Source organism: Rattus norvegicus, chromosome 1 (assembly GCF_036323735.1).
Source record: "Rattus norvegicus strain BN/NHsdMcwi chromosome 1, GRCr8, whole genome shotgun sequence".
Classification (NCBI taxonomy): domain Eukaryota; kingdom Metazoa; phylum Chordata; class Mammalia; order Rodentia; family Muridae; genus Rattus; species Rattus norvegicus.
In genome coordinates, this window is record NC_086019.1 from 74,313,713 (window position 1) to 74,333,241 (window position 19,529).

Here is a 19,529-nt window from a genome sequence, read left to right on the forward strand (position 1 = left end):
TCGAGACCCCATATGTACAACAATGCCAAGCAACCAGAGCTTCCAGGGACTAAGCCACTACCTAAAGACTATACATGGACTGACCCTGGACTCTGACCTCATAGGTAGCAATGAATATCCTAGTAAGAGCACCAGTGGAAGGGGAAGCCCTAGGTCCTGCTAAGACTGAACCCCCAGTGAACTAGACTGTTGGGGGGAGGGCGACAATGGGGGGAGGGTGGGGAGGGGAACATCGATAAGAAAGGGGAGGGGGGAGGGGGATGTTTGCCCGGAAACTGGGAAAGGGAATAACACTCGAAATGTATATAAGAAATACTCAAGTTAATAATAATAAAAAAAAAGAAAGAAATTAAACAGAGACGTAGACAGACTAAGAGAAGTCATGAGCCAAATGGACTTAACAGATATTTATAGAACATTCTATCCTAAAGCAAAAGGATATACCTTCTTCTCAGCTCCTCATGGTACTTTCTCCAAAATTGACCATATACTTGGTCAAAAAACGGGCCTCAACAGGTACAGAAAGATAGAAATAATCCCATGCGTGCTATCAGACCACCACGGCCTAAAACTGGTCTTCAATAACAATAAGGGAAGAATGCCCACATATACGTGGAAATTGAACAATGCTCTACTCAATGATAACCTGGTCAAGGAAGAAATAAAGAAATTAAAAACTTTTTAGAATTTAATGAAAATGAAGGTACAACATACCCAAACTTATGGGACACAATGAAAGCTGTGCTAAGAGGAAAACTCATAGCGCTGTGTGCCTGCAGAAAGAAACAGGAAAGAGCATATGTCAGCAGCTTGACAGCACACCTAAAAGCTCTAGAGCAAAAAGAAGCAAATACACCCAGGAGGAGTAGAAGGCAGGAAACAATCAAACTCAGAGTTGAAATCAACCAAGTAGAAACAAAAAGGACCATAGAAAGAATCAACAGAACCAAAAGTTGGTTCTTTGAGAAAATCAACAAGATAGATAAACCCTTGGCCAGACTAACGAGAGGACCGAGAGAGTGTGTCCAAATTAACAAAATCAGAAATGAAAAGGGAGACACAACTACAGATTCAGAGGAAATTCAAAAAATCATCAGATCTTACTATAAAAGCCTATATTCAACAAAACTTGAAAATCTACAGGAAATGGACAATTTCCTAGACAAATACCAGGTACTGAAGTTAAATCAGGAACAGATAAACCAGTTAAACAACCCCATAACTCCTAAGGAAATAGAAGCAGTCATTAAAGGTCTCCCAACCAAAAAGAGCCCAGGTCCAGACGGGTTTAGTGCAGAATTCTATCAAACCTTCATAGAAGACCTCATACCAATATTATCCAAACTATTCCACAAAATTGAAACCGATGGATCACTCCCGAATTCCTTCTATGAAGCCACAATTACTCTTATACCTAAACCACACAAAGACCCAACAAATAAAGAGAACTTCAGACCAATTTCCCTTATGAATATCGACGCAAAAATACTCAATAAAATTCTGGCAAACCGAATCCAAGAGCACATCAAAACAATCATCCACCATGATCAAGTAGGCTTCATCCCAGGCATGCAGGGATGGTTTAATATACGGAAAACCATCAACGTGATCCATTATATAAACAAACTGAAAGAACAAAACCACATGATCATTTCATTAGATGCTGAGAAAGCATTTGACAAAATTCAACACCCCTTCATGATAAAAGTCCTGGAAAGAATAGGAATTCAAGGCCCATACCTAAACATAGTAATAGCCATATACAGCAAACCAGTTGCTAACATTAAACTAAATGGAGAGAAACTTGAAGCAATCCCACTAAAATCAGGGACTAGACAAGGCTCCCCACTCTCTCCCTACTTATTCAATATAGTTCTTGAAGTTCTAGCCAGAGCAATCAGACAACAAAAGGAGGTCAAGGGGATACAGATCGGAAAAGAAGAAGTCAAAATATCACTATTTGCAGATGATATGATAGTATATTTAAGTGATCCCAAAAGTTCCACCAGAGAACTACTAAAGCTGATAAACAACTTCAGCAAAGTGGCTGGGTATAAAATTAACTCAAATAAATGAGTTGCCTTCCTCTATACAAAAGAGAAACAAGCCGAGAAAGAAATTAGGGAAACGACACCCTTCATAATAGACCCAAATAATATAAAGTACCTCGGAGTGACTTTAACAAAGCAAGTAAAAGATCTGTACAATAAGAACTTCAAGACACTGAAGAAGGAAATTGAAGAAGACCTCAGAAGATGGAAAGATCTCCCATGCTCATGGATTGGCAGGATTAATATAGTAAAAATGGCCATTTTACCAAAAGCGATCTACAGATTCAATGCAATCCCCATCAAAATACCAATCCAATTCTTCAAAGAGTTAGACAGAACAATTTGCAAATTCATCTGGAATAACAAAAAACCCAGGATAGCTAAAGCTATCCTCAACAATGAAAGGACTTCAGGGGGAATCACTATCCCTGAACTCAAGCAGTATTACAGAGCAATAGTGATAAAAACTGCATGGTATTGGTACAGAGACAGACAGATAGACCAATGGAATAGAATTGAAGACCCAGAAATGAACCCACACACATATGGTCACTTGATTTTTGACAAAGGAGCCAAAACCATCCAATGGAAAAAAGATAGCATTTTCAGCAAATGGTGCTGGTTCAACTGGAGGTCAACATGTAGAAGAATGCAGATCGATCCATGCTTATCACCCTGTACAAAGCTTAAGTCCAAGTGGATCAAGGACCTCCACATCAAACCAGACACACTCAAACTAATAGAAGAAAAACTAGGGAAGCATCTGGAACACATGGGCACTGAAAAAAATTTCCTGAACAAAACACCAATGGCTTACGCTCTAAGATCAAGAATTGACAAATGGGATCTCATAAAACTGCAAAGCTTCTGTAAGGCAAAGGACACTGTGGTTAGGACAAAACGGCAACCAACAGATTGGGAAAAGATCTTTACCAATCCTACAACAGATAGAGGCCTTATATCCAAAATATACAAAGAACTCAAGAAGTTAGACCGCAGGGAGACAAATAACCCTATTAAAAAATGGGGCTCAGAGCTAAACAAAGAATTCACAGCTGAGGAATGCCGAATGGCTGAGAAACACCTAAAGAAATGTTCAACATCTTTAGTCATAAGGGAAATGCAAATCAAAACAACCCTGAGATTTCACCTCACACCAGTGAGAATGGCTAAGATCAAAAACTCAGGGGACAACAGATGCTGGCGAGGATGTGGAGAAAGAGGAACACTCCTCCATTGTTGGTGGGATTGCAAACTGGTAAAACCATTCTGGAAATCAGTCTGGAGGATCCTCAGAAAATTGGACATTGAACTGCCTGAGGATCCAGCTATACCTCTCTTGGGCATATACCCAAAAGATGCCCCAACACATAAAAAAGACACGTGCTCCACTATGTTCACTGCAGCCTTATTTATAATAGCCAGAAGCTGGAAAGAACCCAGATGCCCTTCAACAGAGGAATGGATACAGAAAATGTGGTACATCTACACAATGGAATATTACTCAGCTATCAAAAACAACGACTTTATGAAATTCGTAGGCAAATGGCTGGAACTGGAAAATATCATCCTGAGTGAGCTAACCCAAACACAGAAAGACATACATGGTATGCACTCACTGATAAGTGGCTATTAGCCCAAATGCTTGAATTACCCTAGATGCCTAGAACAAATGAAACTCAAGACAGATGATCAAAATGTGAATGGTTCACTCCTTCTTTAAAAGGGGAACAAGAATACCCTTGGCAGGGAAGAGAGAGGCAAAGATTAAAACAGAGACTGAAGGAACACCCATTCAGAGCCTGCCCCACATGTGGCCCATACATGTACAGCCACCCAATTAGACAAGATTGATGAAGCAAAGAAGTGCAGACCGACAGGAGCCGGATGTAGATCGCTCCTGAGAGACACAGCCAGAATACAGCAAATACAGAGGCGAATACCAGCAGCAAACCACTGAACTGAGAATAGGACCCCCGTTGAAGGAATCAGAGAAAGAACTGGAAGAGCTTGAAGGGGCTCGAGACCCCATATGTACAACAATGCCAAGCAACCAGAGCTTCCAGGGACTAAGCCACTACCTAAAGACTATACATGGACTGACCCTGGACTCTGACCTCATAGGTAGCAATGAATATCCTAGTAAGAGCACCAGTGGAAGGGGAAGCCCTAGGTCCTGCTAAGACTGAACCCCCAGTGAACTAGACTGTTGGGGGGAGGGCGACAATGGGGGGAGGGTGGGGAGGGGAACATCGATAAGAAAGGGGAGGGGGGAGGGGGATGTTTGCCCGGAAACTGGGAAAGGGAATAACACTCGAAATGTATATAAGAAATACTCAAGTTAATAATAATAAAAAAAAAGAAAGAAATTAAACAGAGACGTAGACAGACTAAGAGAAGTCATGAGCCAAATGGACTTAACAGATATTTATAGAACATTCTATCCTAAAGCAAAAGGATATACCTTCTTCTCAGCTCCTCATGGTACTTTCTCCAAAATTGACCATATACTTGGTCAAAAAACGGGCCTCAACAGGTACAGAAAGATAGAAATAATCCCATGCGTGCTATCAGACCACCACGGCCTAAAACTGGTCTTCAATAACAATAAGGGAAGAATGCCCACATATACGTGGAAATTGAACAATGCTCTACTCAATGATAACCTGGTCAAGGAAGAAATAAAGAAATTAAAAACTTTTTAGAATTTAATGAAAATGAAGGTACAACATACCCAAACTTATGGGACACAATGAAAGCTGTGCTAAGAGGAAAACTCATAGCGCTGTGTGCCTGCAGAAAGAAACAGGAAAGAGCATATGTCAGCAGCTTGACAGCACACCTAAAAGCTCTAGAGCAAAAAGAAGCAAATACACCCAGGAGGAGTAGAAGGCAGGAAACAATCAAACTCAGAGTTGAAATCAACCAAGTAGAAACAAAAAGGACCATAGAAAGAATCAACAGAACCAAAAGTTGGTTCTTTGAGAAAATCAACAAGATAGATAAACCCTTGGCCAGACTAACGAGAGGACCGAGAGAGTGTGTCCAAATTAACAAAATCAGAAATGAAAAGGGAGACACAACTACAGATTCAGAGGAAATTCAAAAAATCATCAGATCTTACTATAAAAGCCTATATTCAACAAAACTTGAAAATCTACAGGAAATGGACAATTTCCTAGACAAATACCAGGTACTGAAGTTAAATCAGGAACAGATAAACCAGTTAAACAACCCCATAACTCCTAAGGAAATAGAAGCAGTCATTAAAGGTCTCCCAACCAAAAAGAGCCCAGGTCCAGACGGGTTTAGTGCAGAATTCTATCAAACCTTCATAGAAGACCTCATACCAATATTATCCAAACTATTCCACAAAATTGAAACCGATGGATCACTCCCGAATTCCTTCTATGAAGCCACAATTACTCTTATACCTAAACCACACAAAGACCCAACAAATAAAGAGAACTTCAGACCAATTTCCCTTATGAATATCGACGCAAAAATACTCAATAAAATTCTGGCAAACCGAATCCAAGAGCACATCAAAACAATCATCCACCATGATCAAGTAGGCTTCATCCCAGGCATGCAGGGATGGTTTAATATACGGAAAACCATCAACGTGATCCATTATATAAACAAACTGAAAGAACAAAACCACATGATCATTTCATTAGATGCTGAGAAAGCATTTGACAAAATTCAACACCCCTTCATGATAAAAGTCCTGGAAAGAATAGGAATTCAAGGCCCATACCTAAACATAGTAATAGCCATATACAGCAAACCAGTTGCTAACATTAAACTAAATGGAGAGAAACTTGAAGCAATCCCACTAAAATCAGGGACTAGACAAGGCTCCCCACTCTCTCCCTACTTATTCAATATAGTTCTTGAAGTTCTAGCCAGAGCAATCAGACAACAAAAGGAGGTCAAGGGGATACAGATCGGAAAAGAAGAAGTCAAAATATCACTATTTGCAGATGATATGATAGTATATTTAAGTGATCCCAAAAGTTCCACCAGAGAACTACTAAAGCTGATAAACAACTTCAGCAAAGTGGCTGGGTATAAAATTAACTCAAATAAATGAGTTGCCTTCCTCTACACAAAAGAGAAACAAGCCGAGAAAGAAATTAGGGAAACGACACCCTTCATAATAGACCCAAATAATATAAAGTACCTCGGTGTGACTTTAACCAAGCAAGTAAAAGATCTGTACAATAAGAACTTCAAGACACTGAAGAAAGAAATTGAAGAGGACCTCAGAAGATGGAAAGATCTCCCATGCTCATGGATTGGCAGGATTAATATAGTAAAAATGGCCATTTTACCAAAAGCAATCTACAGATTCAATGCAATCCCCATCAAAATACCAATCCAATTCTTCAAAGAGTTAGACAGAACAATTTGCAAATTCATCTGGAATAACAAAAAACCCAGGATAGCTAAAGCTATCCTCAACAATAAAAGGACTTCAGGGGGAATCACTATCCCTGAACTCAAGCAGTATTACAGAGCAATAGTGATAAAAACTGCATGGTATTGGTACAGAGACAGACAGATAGACCAATGGAACAGAATTGAAGACCCAGAAATGAACCCACACACATATGGTCACTTGATTTTTGACAAAGGAGCCAAAACCATCCAATGGAAAAAAGATAGCATTTTCAGCAAATGGTGCCGGTTCAACTGGAGGTCAACATGTAGAAGAATGCAGATAGATCCTTGCTTATCACCCTGTACAAAGCTTAAGTCCAAGTGGATCAAGGACCTCCACATCAAACCAGACACACTCAAACTAATAGAAGAAAAACTAGGGAAGCATCTGGAACACATGGGCACTGGAAAAAATTTCCTGAACAAAACACCAATGGCTTATGCTCTAAGATCAAGAATCGACAAATGGGATCTCATAAAACTGCAAAGCTTCTGTAAGGCAAAGGACACTGTGGTTAGGACAAAACGGCAACCAACAGATTGGGAAAAGATCTTTACCAATCCTACAACAGATAGAGGCCTTATATCCAAAATATACAAAGAACTCAAGAAGTTAGACCGCAGGGAGACAAATAAACCTATTAAAAAATGGGGTTCAGAGCTAAACAAAGAATTCACAGCTGAGGAATGCCGAATGGCTGAGAAACACCTAGAGAAATGTTCAACATCTTTAGTCATAAGGGAAATGCAAATCAAAACAACCCTGAGATTTCACCTCACACCAGTGAGAATGGCTAAGATCAAAAACTCAGGTGACAGCAGATGCTGGCGAGGATGCGGAGAAAGAGGAACACTCCTCCATTGTTGGTGGGATTGCAGACTGGTACAACCATTCTGGAAATCAGTCTGGAGGTTCCTCAGAAAATTGGACATTGAACTGCCTGAGGATCCAGCTATACCTCTCTTGGGCATATACCCAAAAGATGCCCCAACATATAAAAAAGACACGTGCTCCACTATGTTCAGTGCAGCCTTATTTATAATAGCCAGAAGCTGGAAAGAACCCAGATGCCCTTCAACAGAGGAATGGATACAGAAAATGTGGTACATCTATACAATGGAATATTACTCAGCTATCAAAAACAATGCCTTTATGAAATTCGTAGGCAAATGGTTGGAACTGGAAAATTTCATCCTGAGTGAGCTAACCCAATCACAGAAAGACATACATGGTATGCACTCACTGATAAGTGGCTATTAGCCCAAACGTTTGAATTACCCTAGATGCCTAGAACAAATGAAACTCAAGACGGATGATCAAAATGTGAATGCTTTACTCCTTCTCTAAAAGGGGAACAAGAATACCCTTGGCAGGGAAGAGAGAGGCAAAGATTAAAACAGAGACTGAAGGAACTCCCATTCAGAGCCTGCCCCACATGTGGCCCATACATATACAGCCACCCAATTAGACAAGATGGATGAAACAAAGAAGTGCAGACTGACAGGAGCTGGATGTAGATCGCTCCTGAGAGACACAGCCAGAATACAGCAAATACATAGGCGAATGCCAGCAGCAAACCACTGAACTGAGAATAGGACCCCCGTTGAAGGAATCAGAGAAAGAACTGGAAGAGTTTGAAGGGGCTCGAGACCCCATATGTACAACAATGCCAAGCAACCAGAGCTTCCAGCGACTAAGCCTACCTAAAGACTATACATGGACTGACCCTGGACTCTGACCCCATAGGTTCCAATGAATATCTTAGTAAGAGCACCAGTGGAAGGGGAAGCCCTGGGTCCTGCTAAGACTGAACCCCCGGTGAACTAGACTGTTGGGGGGAGGGCGGCAATGGGGGGAGGGTTGCGAGGGGAATACCCATAAGGAAGGAGAGGGGGTAGGGGGGAGGGGGATTTTTGCCCGGAAACCGGGAAAGGGAATAACACTCGAAATGTATATAAGAAATACTCAAGTTAATAAAAAAAAAAAAAAAGAAAGAAAGAAAGAACAGACTTCCACCAGAATTTTCGCCACTGATCATTAAGGAATGGGCAGCTTACAAGGGGAAGTCTCCTCCGACCCCGGAACTAGTGGAAGCACTGGCCTTCCGGGAGTGGACCTGCCCCAACCTGAAGAGGCTTTGGCTGGGCAAGGCGTTGGAGGACAAGAACCGCCGGATGAGGGCCTTCCTGGCCTGCATGAGGTCTGATACCCCAGCCATGCTCAACCCTGCCAATGTGCCCACTCACCTCATGGTGCTCTGCTGTGTCTTACGGTATATGGTGCAGTGGCCCGGAGCTCGCATTCTGCGGCGTCAGGAGCTGGATGCCTTCCTGGCTCAGGCATTGTCTCCCAAACTCTATGAGCCGGACCAGCTGCAGGAACTCAAGATTGAGAACTTAGACCCCCGAGGAATTCAGCTGTCAGCTCTCTTCATGAGCGGAGTAGACATGGCACTGTTTGCCAATGACGCGTGTGGGCAGCCCATACCCTGGGAACACTGTTGTCCTTGGATGTATTTCGATGGGAAGCTCTTCCAGTCCAAACTTCTTAAAGCCAGCCGGGAAAAGACCCCACTCATCAACCTCTGTGATGGTCAGGCTGAGCAGGCTGCCAAGGTTGAAAAGATGCGCCAGAGTATCCTGGAGGGGCTCAACTTCTCCCGGCAAAACCACCCACTCCCCTTCCCACCACCTCCTGCTCTGCCCTTCTACCCAGCTTCTGTATATCCTCGGCACTTTGGGCCGGTCCCACCCTCACAGGGCAGGAGCAGGGGCTTTGCAGGAGTCTGTGGCTTTGGAGGCCATTATGGGGAAACTGTAGCAACAGGCCCTTACCGTGCCTTCCGGGTGACAGCAGCATCGGGACACTGTGGAGCCTTCTCAGGCAGTGACAGCAACAGGACTAGCAAGTCCCAGGGCGGAGTCCAGCCTATTCCTTCTCAGGGAGGGAAGCTAGAAATAGCTGGCACGGTGGTCGGTCACTGGGCTAGGAGCAGGCGGGGCCCTGGGGGCCGAGGGCCCTTCCCTCTGCAGGTGGTGTCTGTGGGAGGACCAGCAAGAGGGCGTCCAAGGGGTGTTATTTCCACTCCTGTGATTAGAACGTTGGGAAGAGGTGGAAGGTACTACGGCAGAGGCTATAAAAGCCAGGGAGCAATTCAGGGCAGACCTCCTTATGCTGCTTCAGCAGAAGAAGTGGCCAAAGAACTGAAATCGAAATCTGGGGAATCCAAGTCCTCTGCTGTGTCCTCAGAAGGGTCCCTGGCTGAAAACGGAGTGATGGCCGAGGAGAAGCCAGTGCCCCAACTTAATGGGAGCACGGCTGACACCAGGGCCCCCAGCCACTCTGAAAGTGCCTTGAACAATGACTCTAAAACGTGCAATACAAATCCTCACTTAAATGCACTAAGTACAGACAGCGCCTGCTGCAGGGAGGCTGCTCTGGAGGCAGCTGTCTTAAATAAAGAAGAGTGAACTTATTTTTATAGAGGGTGAAGGATGCTGGAAGGGTAAGGATTCAGGAATATCTGGAGAGAAAGAGAGCCTGCGGTTATGTACATTTTGTCCTTTCCGTAAGAGAAAATGAGGACTGTGGAAATTCAGATCCCTCTTTGATATCAGAGATTTAAACAACACATTTTTTTTTAGTTTTAACCAGTTGTAGTCAAAATGCTACAATAAAACAAAACAAGAGAGAGAAAATGAAGAGCATTTGACTCCCGCACTTAAAAATGAAGCACACAAAGTTTAAACTGGTTACGACGACAAAAGCCTACAGTTGTGTTTCTTGAACTATAAAGAAAACAAATTTTGGCAGTGTTTAAGTATATATAGCTTAAAATATAATTTTTAGCATTTGGCACCATATGTATGCCATTATATTTGATTTTGCATTACTGTTTCACAATGAAGCTTTGTTTTAAGGCTTTGATTTATGATTATGAAAGAAATAAGGCACAACCACAGTTTTTCTTTCTTAAATTTCATCACTGTTGATGTGGTTCTTTTGTGTTAAAAAAGTGCAACTATCGAAACTAAAAAAAATTATAGAGTAAACTGCTGTTGTGCTGATTTTGAATACACAGTACATCATACATACTTTACAAGCAAGTTCAATGGAGATAAAGTTGAAATCATAGAAGATGCAAATGACCTTTCAAAGTCAACACAATGTGTTCTGAAACCTCGTGACTAATACCATGCACCTGTGATCAGTGAGCTACGTGGTTTTGAATCGGACGGAGACCATTAGTGCTACTACTTGAGCTAAACTTCTGCATGGTTCATAATTTTTAAAGTGTGTAGTTAATATTATGCATGTTATTGTCTTTTCTTCCATTCTTACCAGTACGTGCCCATTTGCAAAACAAAATGCTAATAATCAGTAATAGTCCTATGAGGATGTTAACTCTGTTTAGTCATTGACTGATCTTGCTCTAACCCCAAAACTTTGTGATTATTGACCTCTGTTGCATTTATTCTAAACCCCCCAAAATGACCTAGCCGTTTGGAGTATCAACATTACCCTGGTGTACTCACTGCTGTTGCAGGATTGTTCTCTGTTGCTGTTTATGCCTTCATATTCATATTAGCCAAATATGAAATTCTGTAAAGAAGAACCCCCTATGATCTTAAAAAACAAACACCCCCTCCCCTTCTGTAGCAGGAAACAAATTGCTTGTTCTTGAGAAGTTCCCATCAGGAATTTAGTAGAAGCAGGTATACTTCTATCATTTTGATGTTTTGTTACTGTTTCCAAACAATGTACTTTGAATCAGAATCACTTCTTACGTTTCATATACTTCCGATGCTCTTCATCACACTAGTGATCAGAAATGAGGTGTAACTCCCCAACCCCTGCCCGCGAGAGCTAAGTAGGATCTTACTGTAAGTTGAAGGGACTTCCGCCCTAACTCATGGATTGTGAAGAATGAACTGCTGTTGGGTCTGATTGACTGTTGATGGATTGTGGTGTGGCGTATCCAGAGGCTATTGAATGCAACTTACAATGCTTAATAAAAATCTTTATTCTTTTAGTATAAAAAAAAAAAAAACAAGCTGGATACGCAATGAGGATCCTGCATTCTGCTGACTACAGGAAACGCACCTCAGAGACAAAGACAGACACTACCTCAGAGTAAAAGACTGAAAAACAACTTTCCAAGCACATGGTCTGAAGAAGCAAGCTGGAGTAGCCATTCTAATATCGAATAAAATCGATTTTCCACTAAAAGTCATCAAAAAAATAAGGAAGGACACTTCATATTCATCAAAGGAAAAATCCACCAAGATGAACTCTCAATCCTAAATATCTATGCTCCAAATACAAGGGCACCTACATTCATAAAAGAAACCTTACTAAAGCTCAAAGCACACATTGCACCTCACACAATAATAGTAGGAGATTTCAACACCCCATTCTCATCAGTGGACAGATCATGGAAACAGAAATTAAACAGAGGCATAGACAAACTAAGAGAAGTCATGAACCAAATAGACTTAACAGATATTTATAGAACATTCTATCTTAAACAAAAGGATATACCTTCTTCTCACCACCTCATTGTACTTTCTCCAAAATTGACCATATAATTGGTCATAAAACAGGCCTCAAGAGATACAGAAAGATAGAAATAATCCCATGCATCCTATCAGATCGCCAAGGACCAAGGCTGGTCTTCAATAACAACAAAATCGTCAGAAAGCCCACATATACTTGGAAGTTGAACAATACTCTACTCAATAATAACTTGGTCAAGGAAAAAAAAGAAATTAAAGACTTCTTAGGATTTAATGAAAATGAAGGCGCAACATACCCAAACTTGTGGGACACAATGAAAACCATGCGAAGAGAAAAACTCATAGCTCTGAGTGCCTTCAAAAAGAAACAGGAGAGAGCATATATCAGCAGCTGGACATCACACCTAAAAGCTCTAGAACCAAAAGAAGCAAATACACTGAATAGGAGTAGAAGGCAGGAAATTATCAAAGCCAGGGCTGAACTCAACCAAGTAGGAAAAAAAAAAAGAACTGTACAAAGAATCAACAAAACCAGAAGATGGTTTCTTGAGAAAATCAATAAGAGAGATAAACGCTTAGCCTAACTGACCACAGGGCACAGAGACAGTATCCAAATTTACAAACTCAGAAATGAAAATGGAGATATAACAACAGACTCTGAGGAAATTCAAAAAATCATCAGAAACTACTACAAAACCCTATATTCAACAAAACTGATAAATCTGGAGGAAATGGACAAATACCAGATACCAAAGTTAAATCAAGACAGATAAAGCATGTAAACAGCCCCATAACTCCTGAAGAAATAGGAAAAGATGTGTTTAGGGCAGAATTCTATCAGACCTTCATAGAAGACATCATACCAATACTGCCCAAACTATTCCGCAAAATACAAACAGACAGAGCACTACCAAATTCCTTCTATGAAGCCACAATTATGCTTATAACTAAACCACACAAAGACTCAACTTAGAAAGAGAACTTCACAGCAATTTCCCTTATAAATATGGATGTAAAAATACTCAATAAAATTCTCACAAACCAAATCCAAGAACACATCAAAACCATCATCTATCATGATCAAGTAGCCTTCATTCCAGGGATGCCAGGATGGTTCAATAAACAGAAATCCATCAACGTAACCCACTATATAAACAAATTCAAAGAAAAAAGCCACGTGATCATTTCATTAGATGCTGAGAAAGGATTTAACAAAATCAACACCCTTTCACAATAATAGTCCTGGAAAGATCAAGAATTCAAGTCTCATACCTAAACATACAAAAAACAATATACTGCAAAACAGTAGCTAACAGCAAACTAAACAGAGAGAAACATGAAGCAATCCCACTAAAGTCAGGGACTAGACAAGGCTGCCCAATCTCTCCATACTTGTTCAATATAGTACTGGAAGTCCTAGCCAGAGATGAAAGTAGGTCAAAGAAATACAAATTGGAAAGCAAGAAGTCAAAATATGACAATTTGCAGATGATATGATAGTATACTTAAGTAACTGCAAAACTTCCACCAGAGAACTACTAATCCAGATGGAAAAACTTCGGCAAAGTGGCTGGGTATAAAGTTACCTCTAACAAATCAGTAGCCTTCCTCTACTCAAAGGATAAACAGACTGAAAAAGAAATTATGGAAACGACACTCGTCATAATAGTCCCAAATAATATAAACTACCTCAGTGGGACTTTAACCAAGCAAGTGAAATATCTGTATGACAAGAACTTCAAGTTTCTGAACAAAGAAATTGAAGATCTCAGAAGATGAAAAGACTTCCCATGCTCATGAATTGACAGGGTTACCATAGTAAAAATGGCCATTTTGCTGAAAGCGATCAGCAGATTCAATGCAATCTCGATGAAAATTCCAACTGAATTCTTCAAAAGAGTTAGGAAGAGCAATTTGCAAATTCATTTGGAATAACAAGAACAGCCAGGATGGGGAAAACTATACTCAAAAACAAAATAACGTCTGGCAAAAGCACCATCTCTGACCACAAGCAGTATTACAGACCAATAGTGATTTTAAAAAAACCTGTATGGTATTGGTCCAGAGACAAGCAAGTAGATCAGGGGAACAGAAGTGAAGACTCAGAAATAAACTAACACGCCTATGGTCACTTGATATTTAACAAAAGAGCTAAAAGTATCCAATGTAAAAATTAAAAAAAGGAAGCATTTTCAACAAAAGGTGCTGGTTAAACTGGTGGTCAGCTCATAGAAAAATGTAAATCAATCCATTCTCAACACCCTGTTCAAAGCGTAAGTCCAAGTGGAACAAGGACCTCCACATAAAATCAGATACACTCAAACTAAGAGAAGAAAAATTTGGAAGAGTTTCATTCACATAGGCACTGGGAAATTTTCCTGAACAAAACACCAATGGCTTATGCTCGAAGATCAAGACTCGGCAAATGGGACCTCATAAAACTGCAAAGTTTCTGTAAAGCAAAAGACACTGTCATTAGGACAAAATGGAAACCAACAGCTTGCGAAAAGATTTTTACCAATCCTACATCTGATATACATCCAAAATATACAAAGTATTCACCAAGTTAGACTCCATAGAGACAAATCAACCAATTAAAAAATATGGTACAGGGGTTGGGGATTTAGCTCAGTGGTAGAGCGCTTGCCTAGCAAGCGCAAGGCCCTGGGTTCGGTCCCCAGCTCTGGAAAAAAAGAAAAGAAAAGAAAAATATGGTACAGAACTAAAAGAAAATTCTCAGCTGAGGAATATCAAATGGCTGAGAAGTACTTAAAGAAATGTTCGATATCCTTAGTCATCAGGGAAACACAAATCAAAGCAGAACTGAGATTCTAGCGCACACCAGTCAGAATGAGTAAGATCAAAAACTCAGGTGACAACAGATACTGGTGAGGATGTGAAGAAAGAGGAACACTCCTCCACTGTTGGAGGGATTACAAACTGGTACAACCACTTTAGAAATCAGCCTGGAGGTTCCCCAGAAACTTGTGCATTAAACAACTTAAGGACCCAGCTATACTTCTCCTGAGAATATACCCAAAAGATGCTCCAACATACATCATAGTCTAATGCTCCACTGTGTTCATAGCAGCCTTATTTATAATAGACAGAAGCTAAAAGGAACCCATATGCCCTTCAACAGAGGAATGGATAGAGAAAATGTGGTACATCTATACAATGGAGTACTACTCAGCTATCAGAAACAATGACTTCATGAAATTCATAGGCAAATGGATTGAACTACAAAATATCATCCTGAGTGAGGTAACCCAATCACAGAAAAACACACATGGTATGAACTCATTGATCAGTGTATATTATCCCAAACGCTGAAATTACCCAATATACAATCCACAGATCACATGAAGCTCAAGGCAAAGGCTGAACAAAGTGAAGATGCTTCACTCCTTCATAAAAGAGGGAACAAAAATATTCATAGGAGGGGATATGTAGGCAAAGTTTGGAGCAGAGACTGAAGGAACAGCCATCCAGAGCCGGCCCCAAATGTGGCCCATATATATACAGCCACCAAAACTAGATAAGATTGATGAAGCTAAGAAGTGCATGCTGACAGGAACCGGATATACATGTCTCCTCAGAGACACAGCCAGAGCATGTCAAATACAGAGGCAAATGCTAGCAGTACACCATTGAACTGAGAACGGGACCCCTGTTGAAGAATTAGAGAAGGGATTGAAAGAGCTGAAGGGGCTTTCAACCCCATAATAACAACAATGCCAACCAACCAGAGCTCCCAGGAACTAAACCAATACCCAAAGAACATACACGGATTGACCCATGGCTCCAGCTGCATAAGTAGCTGAGAATGGTCATGTTGGGCACCAATGGAAGGAGAAGACCTTGGTCCTGCCAAGGTTGGACCTGCAGTGTAGGAAAATGTCAGGGGGAATGGGAAGGGGAATGGATGGGGAGGGGAATACACTTGTAGAAGAAGAGGAGGGGGATGGGATTGAGGGTTATGTCTGGAAAACCAGGAATGGGAATAATAATTGAAATGTAAATAAATAAATAAACAGAAAGAGCCAGCTTTTCCCAAAGACAGAGTAAGTTACAAGAAGGAAAAGCATTCTGGTTTCCCAAATATTCAGCAGTGTCCACTTGGTAAAAGAAAAGAGAAAAAAAAAAAACTCTAGCAACTGCTGTTATTTCACACCAGCAGATGGGAAGACAGAACCCTGGTTGACTACAACATCCAGAAAGATCCACCCTGCAGTTGGTGCTGGGCCCTTGTGTGGTAGCATCATCCAGCAACCCCTTTGTTACCTTCTCAAGTTTACAACTGAAACATGTGGATAGAGTCAGGCTCAAAAATGCTGCCCATCCCCACACCACTGTGGGTTGAACTGCGGCAAGAAGAATCATGGCCATATTTACACAGTGCAAATCTATATCCCAAGAAACTCAAAAAAACCTGGAGATGTATTTGGATCAATATCCACAAGAAACTCTAGTAAGCCTGGAGGCCTGTTTGCAATCTGCCCATGATCACATACTTTATTGACTGAGCAGAAGGACCTAGGAAAATGATGATGGTAGGTGTTGGGCAAGTGAGATGGCTCAGAACATACGTGCCTGCTGCCAACCTAAGGCCTGACTCTGATTGACAGGTCCACATTGTACAAGGGAAATGGATTGCTGAAGTCGTATTCTGACCTCCATGTATGTACTTTGACTCACATAAACCTATATATACATACATAAAAATACACACACATAACAACAAACACTAAAAGATGAACAGAAATATGTATCCATATAATTGTAAAGGAAAACACAAATATTGAAGACAAAGAGAGAATAGTAATAATGTCACGTGAGATTATGAAGATAAGGCTGTAAATCTCATTTCAAGCAGAGATACACAGCAGGATCCTTCTCAGAAACATCAAAATGTTGAAAAGAAGGAAATATTTCACAGAAAAGTGAGAAAAGGAACAAAGCACAATGAAAATTTTAACCTCTATATATATACTTTGACTTACATGCACACACATAAACATATATAAAAACAAACACTAAAAGATGGATAGAAATATGTATCAAAAAATTGTAAAGAAACAACAAATACTGAAGAAAAAAAAAGAGAAATTGTACTCCCCACTGGTAATGTGTCACGTGAGATTGTGAAGAAAAGGCTGTAAATCTCACTCCAAGGAGATATGCACAGCAGGACACTCCTTAGAAACATCAAAATGTGGAAAGAAGGAAATATTTCACATAAAAATGTGAAAAGAAAAGAGCAAAATGACAATTTTATACAGTTCTCTGAGACGTTTCCACATGTCTGCTACAATATAGTTCTGACAGTGATGTGCACAGCTGAGGCAGACACTGGTGGGCTGAGGAAATGTCATCTGTGTAAGGCCTGATTACAGAGTTCTACTGCCTGGCCTAGCCACAGCATTGAGGAAGTTAGAGCAGGGTGCCTGAGGAGGGCAGTTTCCCTTCCTGTAGGGCTGCTAAAAATTGATCAATCATGGGGACTGCCCTGCTTCCAGGGCCACACCCTGTTTCCAATCCTTCAGAAAAGCTCTGTAGCTCTGCTCTCAAGCAGAGTTGCAGCCTCTGAGAGGAGATGCCATGACCTTCACCTTCACAGCCCTGATCTGTCTTGGTGAGAAGTGAAGAGGGGGAGGGGATACTGAGGTCTAGAAATGATCAGGGTCTGGAGCTCAGCGCTCACCAATCAGGAAACCACAGGGTCTCAGGAAATTCTGCAGAGGGGAGGACTTACTCAGTCTTACAAACAAATCTCTTACAAAGAACTCTCTTCTAGGACTGACTCTGGGCCTCTGGATCCCAGTGCTGACAGGTGAGTGTCTGCAGCTCTCCTGAAATGCTCTTCTCTTCATATCCAGGAGCCATGCCTGGGTAGTGATGGTGGAAAACACCACATGTGTGTTATTCTGGGGGTAGCTGGAAGGTCATCCTGTTAAGGACTGCAATCTGAGCATGTGTGTCCTGAGTCTTAGCTGCTCTGTTGCTTGCAGGGTCCCTCCCTAAACCTATCCTCAGAGCACAGCCAGATTCTGTGGTCTCAATGGAAACTAAGGTGACCTTCATTTGTGAGGAGACCATTGGAGCCAAAGAGTCTGATCTCTATAGAAATGGAAACCTACAGAGAAGAGTTCCAAAGAACAATCAGAAACGAACAAACAAGACTGAATTCTTATTCTTAAATGTAGACCAGCAAAATGCAGGGCAATATCAATGCTCCTACAGGACTCAGACTAAGTCATCAGACTACAGTGAGCCCCTGGAGCTAGTGGTCACAGGTGAGAGAACACACAGGGCCCCAGGACTCTCAGATTTTGACTGTTTCCCTGGGTGGACATTTAACTGATTCCTCCTTCTCTCCTAGGAGCCTACTCGAAACCCAGCCTTTCAGCCCAGACCAACCCTGTGGTGACCTCAGGAGGGTATGTCACCCTCAAATGTGAGCCCTCACAGGACAATCACACGTTGATTCTTACTGTAGAAGGATCTCAGAAACACTCCTGGAGGAAGGACCCAGAGTGTAACCGCTATACTGAGAAGTGTCATGCCCTGTTCTATGTGGGCCCTTTGACCTCCAACCAGAGATGGATATTCAGATGCTACAGCTATGAAAAACACACACCACAAGTGTGGTCAGCTCCTAGTGAACCAGTGGAGCTCCTGGTGTCAGGTGAGGAACCCCAGTCTTTCCACAGAATGATATTCAATGATACAGGTGCTCACAGACTGCTTATGTGCTGTTTATGAGGATACAGGACATTTTAGAACTTTGACACACAGCCAGGAAATACTGGGACCCAAAATACAGAATCCAAGGCTGGCAGTGATAGCCAAGCCCAAGGTGTGCAATAGAAAGATTATTCTTCATGAGGTCTTCTGTTAGTCTGGATCAACTTCAGCATAATCCACTAGAGCTCAGGGAATCCAGAAGGACAGAGAGAGGGAGGATTGCAATAGTGGTTGAGAATACCAGGAGGAACATGGACCACAGAATCAACGAAGCAGGAATCATAAGGGCTCACAGAGCCTTCATGGGTCTGCCTCAGGCCTGTTGCTGTGGTTGTTTTGAAGTTTTGATATTTGTTCACTTGCTTGCTTGCTTGCTTGCTTGCTTGTTTTTTTGGTGTTTGGGGGAATTCACTGTACAGTCATGGTTAACTGTCCTGGAGCTCACCATGTAGACCAAGCTCCCCTCCAACTCAGAGTTCCCTGCCTCTGCCTCCTGAGTGCTCTGATTCAATGTGCATGCAACAACCACCTGGCTTGCTCTAGTTTCTTCTTGGACTCCTAATAGTGGGAATGGAAATGTCTCTGGTACTTGCACCTATACGTGGGATCTTTTTTCTACCACTGGTTTACCTTGTCCAGTCTTAATATGAGGGTGCGTTCCTAGAGTTCTGGCATCTTATTATGCCATGTTATTTGATAGCACTGAAAAACATTCATTCTCTGAAAGGAGAGAGAGGAGCAGTGAACTTGGAGGACAGAGGAGGTGGG

The 19,529-nt window shown here is 41.5% G+C and overlaps 2 protein-coding genes across 8 annotated transcripts in view; both read left to right on the forward strand.

Annotated features, from left to right (window-relative positions):
- The window catches only part of Pira2 (paired-Ig-like receptor A2), a 54,496-nt gene that overhangs the window by 30,000 nt on the left and 4,967 nt on the right, over positions 1-19,529 (forward strand). For 3 of the 7 annotated variants that reach the window (XM_063266258.1, XM_063266256.1, XM_063266257.1), the window contains exons 2-4: positions 17,812-17,847; positions 18,026-18,310; positions 18,397-18,702. In XM_063266258.1, coding sequence (XP_063122328.1) covers positions 17,812-17,847; positions 18,026-18,310; positions 18,397-18,702 — 627 coding nt within the window. Of the gene's footprint in view, positions 1-17,482; positions 17,650-17,811; positions 17,848-18,025; positions 18,311-18,396; positions 18,703-19,529 lie in introns of those variants that run through there. The other 4 variants (XM_006228034.4, XM_063266260.1, XM_006228032.4 and 1 more) reach the window with 3 other exon arrangements.
- LOC134485275 (constitutive coactivator of PPAR-gamma-like protein 1) lies at positions 8,499-11,552 on the forward strand (the record flags this gene model as incomplete). The annotated part of the gene is made up of 1 exon (XM_063281052.1): positions 8,499-11,552. A coding segment is annotated over one exon (1,470 nt), but the record flags the coding sequence as incomplete, so codon positions are not given.